The sequence below is a fragment of the Papaver somniferum genome, chromosome 10 (assembly GCF_003573695.1).
Source record: "Papaver somniferum cultivar HN1 chromosome 10, ASM357369v1, whole genome shotgun sequence".
NCBI classification, from domain to species: domain Eukaryota; kingdom Viridiplantae; phylum Streptophyta; class Magnoliopsida; order Ranunculales; family Papaveraceae; genus Papaver; species Papaver somniferum.
The window spans coordinates 124,088,256-124,095,199 of record NC_039367.1 but is presented as its reverse complement, the minus strand read 5'-3'; the positions used below and the strand labels follow the sequence as shown (position 1 = coordinate 124,095,199).

At 34.4% G+C, this 6,944-nt stretch overlaps 1 protein-coding gene across 9 annotated transcripts; it reads left to right on the top strand.

The window, feature by feature from the left end:
* Nucleotides 1-3,563: 3,563 nt before the first annotated feature.
* On the top strand, nucleotides 3,564-6,422 carry LOC113318556 (heat stress transcription factor A-2b-like). Of its 9 annotated transcripts, none has more exons than XR_003344632.1 (5): nucleotides 3,564-4,330; nucleotides 4,792-5,620; nucleotides 5,704-5,755; nucleotides 5,851-5,906; nucleotides 6,014-6,422. XR_003344632.1 is itself a non-coding variant. In XM_026566727.1 (2 exons), exons 1-2 carry the CDS (start codon nucleotides 4,028-4,030, stop codon nucleotides 5,554-5,556), a joined length of 1,068 nt encoding a protein of 355 aa, XP_026422512.1. In that variant the 5' UTR covers nucleotides 3,564-4,027; the 3' UTR covers nucleotides 5,557-6,422. The 9 variants fall into 9 exon arrangements, 1 of the variants encoding a protein (XP_026422512.1); XR_003344633.1 differs by having other exon boundaries at nucleotides 5,848-5,906; XR_003344629.1 differs by having other exon boundaries at nucleotides 5,704-5,906.
* Nucleotides 6,423-6,944: the final 522 nt, after the last annotated feature.

Sequence of the window (6,944 nt, the reverse complement as noted above, 5' to 3'; positions counted from 1 at the left end):
TCCAAGATCAAGGTTGCTTTAGATTTAAGCTAAGGTAGCTTTGGAATCAAGCAATAAATATTCACCTTTAAGTGAAAAACTTGACTTGAGATTAACATAGTAGAATATACACTCTGGTCAGGATGAACCATAATCGAACCGTGTACAATAACTTGTTCATGAAAGGTTATCCGAAACTACCCAATTGAATGATAAGATTAACCATTTTCATATAACACTTTAAGACTTAATCTTGAGTCACGATTGTCATCAAACATGTTTAGATAGTGTTTTTAGAGAGTTACTCAAGTGTCGATTATCTCAAAGAAATAATTCGGATTCATCTGAAAATATTCGACAGGGTAAGTACGTGTAATGTATACATGTTCATGAGTTTTTTTTGTCATGGTACGTGTACCGGGTATGTATGCTCTTAAGACAAAAACGGGTTCAGGAACTCACAGATCTTTTATGGTTTGCATACTGGTATGCGTACCTTATCGGTTTTGAAATCAACAGATCTTTTCTGGTTTGCATACTAGGTATGCATATCTTCCTGGTCACGAGCCAACATACTTTTTATGATATTGATACCGGGTACGCGCACCACAAAGTCGGTGCCAAACTATAGCTACGTCGGTACGTGTACATGGTACATGTACTGCGGCTCTGGACTATAACAGTTTTCACATCATGTGAATTGGTATGCATACTGTCTAGTATCAAGATTTACGGTAGTTCTAAATCTCTCTAATAATCGATTTGAAACATTCCCAAATAACATCAATGAAACATCTCACTGCTCTAGGCTATTTTCAAATGATTAAATCTTGAATCATAATTAGGTCATAAACAATAAATTGTTCTTAACCAAATTCATCAAGTATGAACAAATGTTCTTAAGCTTTGCATATTTCGAGAATGATCAACAAGATAAGCTTGATTCAAAATTTCTGTTATGCATATACTGTCTAATTTAGTCATGCGACAATGTCTCATAGATAAAAAGGTGAAAACTTGAGATATATGTGGTTCAGTATTCACTTACTTTTTGTTGAAGAAGTTCTCTAGGTCTCATGTTCATCTTCGCCTTCAAACGGTAGAACGCAGTGATATCCGATTCTCAACTACACACTTCTGTCCTAATCCGAGACTTGACTAAATGCAGACTAGAAATCAAGATATAGTTTTGACAACTAAATTTGACAACAAGCTTGAGATAGCAACACTTGTGAGTTCGACCGATCACTAACAATTATCCATAAGGGTATAATTATAAAAAAATAATTAAAAATAATCTTATCTCCTCTTTTCCTTTAAGAAGAAGGATTAATTGGGGTATACCGAAATAATTGGGGGATATTTTACTGTTCATCGCAACATGGAAAAAGTATGCCGATTCTGATTGCCGGCATTGAAAAACCATGCCGACATGAACAGTAGAATATCCCCCAATTATTTCCGGTATACCACAATTAATCGTTCTTTAAGAATTGTGCAAACTTGAGCTATGTCACTTATTCAGGGACGATGGAGTAAACTTTTTAAAAGTATTTTAATATTTTTACTATACAAGTTTACAAAAGTTTGATAAAATTCGTGACGGTGAATTATAGCCAATAAAATTTATGAACACTAGTTTAATAATCTTTTGTTTTTTTAAATGAAGTTTTTAATCATGTAGTTTCCCTGTATTATTTTAAAATTTAACAAGGGGGTATTCAAACGAGAGTTCAGAGGACTTCTGGGGAGTTCCCAAATCTAGTGTTAGTCCATAAGGATCTTTAGAGAGTCTCCCAATGTCTCTTGTTATTCGTTAGAGACTTTTTTTAAGTCATTTAAATTCTCTAAAACTCCATGGTATTGGATTCAGAATTTGTAAGAGTCACTTTAACACCCCTGTTATTCGAATAAGAATTGAAAGTCATTAATTTGTTGTTTTTAGAGATTTGGGGAGACTTTTCTATGAAAATAGGCATGGTTGAAATCTCTCCTCAAGAGGTGATATTTTGGGAGACTTGAAAATTTGAAAAAAACTTGGTAAACATGAGAGTCAAGATAACAATGCTTTATTTTTATTAACTTGGTAAATTTGGTAAACTTGGTAAAATGCTTCCCTATTAACCGAATTATGGAGGATTACATTCGACCCAATTATTAGTTGTTGTTTTTTTTTGTCATGGATATCCAACGAACAAGTGTCACTATTGCATGATTTGGAAGATAGTAATTAGAAGTAAAGAGATATATGCAAATCTTTTTTTATTTTTATTTATATTTTAAAGATTATAGAGATAATTGATATTCAGGATTCTGATTATGATATGCAAGATTAGTTACTGCACATAGATTGTTTTTTGTTCCATATAATGCTAAGATCTAACCTATAGCAAATAAAATGTGGCGAGATAATATAACAAACAAAATGTGGGACGAGGGGGACAAAGAGAATGAAAATTAAGGCATCTGACAACAATGAGATTTATTTTGACAATGGACACATATTTGATTAGGTATTCATGTACTGTTATAAACGTTGTAACATGGATAATAAAAAATTGATAGACGTTTTAAATTTTTCATGGGATATTATACATTTTTTGTCTCTACAAATCACATAGACTCTTTGCAAATCTCATTTATTTGTCTCTATAAGTCACAAAGACTCTCTAAAATACTCTCATAGAATCACTAGAAGTTTCTAGATTTTCAGAGAATCTCTGGGAGTCACTCAAATTACAAATCTACGAAAGTCCATATAAATCTTGTTTGACTACCCCGCTGTAATTCTAAGTTTTAAGCTTTCACTCCAGAGGAAAAAAACTCAAAAAAAATTTGTAAGAAAGTTATTTACACGATTACAACATGCGTGATAGCGGGAAAACAGTTCCAAAAAACGCACGTTAAAATGTTATTTAGAAGAAAATACATTCAAACTAATTTTAGAAAAACGGTTATAACATGTGTGAAAACGGACAAACGATCCTAAAATACTGTTGTTATTTCCTATTTATCGGCATTATACATGAACAGGGTTCGGCAACCTCGCGATGGGTGTGACCGTTTTAACAGACGTCTTTTCGGGGAAAACGGATATTTTTCAAACCTTGTAAAAAAAGCCTCCGAGTTAGTGAGAGTACACCAATAATAATGAGCTCCATCCACACTGTAAAATATCCTTTTTGGTGCAGCTTGCTCCATAAAATACCGAAATTTATTATTTACGCTCACCAAAAACCTAAATACTCCATCCGCTTTTTGGAAAAGAAATACTTTCACTTTTTCATTTTAATCGTTAAAATAAAAAAGTGAAAATATTTATTTTCCAAAAACGGAGGGAGTATTTCCCATTTCCCCGTCCGAAACCATATCCGGATTCGTATGGTTGTCATTTTCTTTCTTAATTATTAAAACAGCCGATATTATTTCCCTACATTTCCTTACCAAAAACCACATACTGTTGTTGTCTTATACCACCAATTTTTTCAACAGGTTCCAGAACTTTCTAGCTCTTTCCTTGCCGAAAACAGCCAATAGGAATAAAAGAAAATATATAAATCTTTCTCAATTAGCTCCAGAACTTTCGGTCACAGAACCAAAGACTTCACTTCTTTAAATCTTTACACTCTCACCTTCCCTCAGTTTCTGTTTCTAAAAAAATTATCTGAATATTTTGCAACAGTCTTAACTACCTTTCCTAAAATAGCAGTGATCCAATTCTTCTATCTTTTCAGTGATTTCTCAGCATTTTACTCAAAAATGAGTTCAGATTTTCTATAATCTCTTCTGTTATCTCAATTTTTCTTTCTTAATTCTATGTTTCAATTAAAACCCAGTTCTGTTCATACTTCGTTGTTTCATAGTAATCATGATTACATCCTAGTTTCATATTCAATGTTTTTAAAATTGTTTGATATTTTCGCTCGTAACCTATTAGATTAAAGGTCTGAACAGATTTGCTCATAACCTATTCAATCGTTCTACACCAACCTAATTACCAATAATCCAATTTTATCTCTCAAGTAAGAAATTTACTGAGATCTTAAGTATGAACCCTGTGAAAAAAGAGTTTACTGGAATCAGCTCAATTTCTTATGCTGATGATGGTCATCAACAATCTATGATTCCAGCTCCTCAACCACTTGAAGGTTTACATGATCCAGGCCCTCCACCATTTCTAACCAAAACATATGAAATGGTGGATAATCCAAGTACAGATCATATAGTTTCTTGGAGCAGAACAGGAAATACTTTTGTAGTTTGGGATCCTCATACATTCTCCGTGGAACTTCTTCCTAGATGCTTCAAGCACAACAATTTCTCCAGCTTTGTTAGACAGCTCAATACTTACGTAAGTCTCATTTTCCTTTTATTGATCTTTATATTTTTACTGCTTATCTGAATGTAAGAATGATGGTTTTTGATGCTAGTAATTGAAATCTGCAATTTTGATTGAACCAATTGAGTAGAATATTTCACACAATTGAGTAGAATATACCACATGTACATGATAAAATAAAATAGACCGTAAATGCTTCTTGTTTCCGGTTGAAATCAGCTTTTATCTCAACCATGTGACATATAAAGCTCCAACCATAAACCAGTGTTGTACGGCATGGGATATTCTTATATTCTTAGAAGAAAACAATAGAACTACTGTTCCAGTTATCAGTGATTCAGAGTGTCTAGAGATTATTTTAGTGTAACTGTAGAAATTTTACATTTAAGAAAGCTGCAATCTTGAAAGTATTGTACTTTTTGTTTTTTGAGCAATCAGTAGTGTTCTTATAGATTTGAGTTAATTTGGTTTAGGGCTTCAGAAAGGTTGATCCTGATAGATGGGAATTTGCAAATGAGGAGTTTCTTAGAGGGCATAAACATCTTCTTAAGAACATTAGGAGGAGGAAGGCAACATCTGTGTCTCCTCTTCAACAGCAAAATTTGGGGGCTTGTGTTGAAGTTGGACGGTTTGGACTAGATGGAGAAATCAACAGATTGAGAAGAGACAAGCAAGTTTTAATGGGGGAATTGGTGAAGCTAAGGCAGCAACAGCAGAACACTAGAGAATATCTTCAGGCGATGGAGCAAAGGCTTCAAGGAACAGAGGCAAAGCAACAACAGATGATGAATTTCTTGGCGAGAGCAATGCAGAACCCAGCTTTTATCCAGCAATTGGTGGATCAGAAAGACAAAAGGAAGGAACTTGAGGAAGCAATTACTAAGAAAAGAAGAAGACAAATTGATCAAGGGAATAGTAACCTTGGAATTGGAGTATCTATCCACAGTTATGGAGAAGATGCTATCAAAACTGAGCAACATAATTTTGGGTTTGCAGTCTCTGAGCTGGAGACACTTGCTTCGGAGATGCAAGGATATAATCAAGGTGGAACGGAGCAAGGAGAAGCACAAAGAGAGGAAGAGGCAGCTTGGAAACCTGAAGACGTGGTATTGGATAACAATTTTTGGGAAGAATTGTTGAATGAGAAAATTGGGGAAGAGAACATTGAAGGAACAGAAGATGAAGATGTGAGCGTGTTGGCCGATCGATTAGGTTACTTGGGTTCCAGCCCGCAGTGAACAAAGGGAGTTGGCAATTTGCATGGATGATCACACTTGCGTGTGGTAGCTGCTGCATTTATTGGTTAGATTAGTTATTGTTTTACTGAATTTAGTCGTACGAATCTGGAAAAAGTTGAAAAATGTGGTTTTGCACTCTGCTGACAGGAGGAATCAAAGATCAATTCAAATGGCAAAAAGACGGGAACATAATAGAAATGTATCCTTGGAAACTAACTTGTTATTTAGTACTGACCCTTAACAAAGTCATTTTATTAATTATTTTCGTTGCCTCTCTCTTCTTTATCTTAGCAGATTACAGACATTGCTTGGAAGAGTTCAAACAAATCCTGGATTTGTTTTATGATGTTGTAGGTTTCCTCAGTTCCACTTTCCTTTTCCTTTTTAAATTGGTCAGAACAATCCAAGGTCTCTTATATATAACTCGTTTGTTTGGTCTTTGATACCATGTTTGTAGTTGTAGATTTCTTAGCAGCAGAAAGCTGAAATTAGAGAGAAGAGATGGGTTCGAAGCTGAGGAAGATGTTAATCTTGTGTTGAAGACATCTTGTAGGTGTGTTCCTCTTGTGAAGCATTTTTATGAAGACCAAGAGAGAGGAGGATGTAAATGTGTAGGTGTAAAGAGTTCGTTGTGGGGTTACGGTCGTTTTCATGGGTTCTTGGGGTGTTCAATTTCATGGGGTCTTGGGGTGTTGGATTTTTAAAATTTCATACTAAGCAAAAACCTATAACCTTGTTTGGTTGAGCTTGATCTTGACTTCTGGCTCATGGTTAAGTTGTAATTAAAATTTCATTTATAACCACCAGCATTCCGCTGGTGGTTTGTCAACAGATAAGAAGTAACTTTAGGTTTAGGCATTCTCGAGTAACTTCTTCAGTTTTGCACGTCTTTTGGTTTCCAGATATTACTTTCTATTATAATTACCTGTTGAGGTTTTTTTTTTAGGAGAAAGTTTAAAATTGTATAAATGAAAAAAAAAAAAAGTAAAACGACCACAAAGGCCCCCATTTTGAGTTACAGATTACAAAGTAAAAGTATTATGCTCTATCAATCAAAACTTTCCAATGGGTTATGAGATCTTTGAAGTTATATCCCCAGAACTATTTTTCTTCACCGCCCCACTGGTACATAGAACCTTTACTTCATTGATGACTACTCTTTCAATTCCAGGTAGCTTGTTTGCCATTACCCTTCTGTTTATTTCCTCCCAAATTGATCACTATAGCAAAAATGAGAATATGCCATATTTTCCTGGTAGGGAATACCATATAGTCCTAGGAATAATATATTAGAGAGAGTCTAGTCCAGTTGACTCAGTCATGTGTTTGTTTAGTCCTTTTCGGAAAAATATATTATAGTTTGGTCCTAGAAATTATGGTTTGGTCCT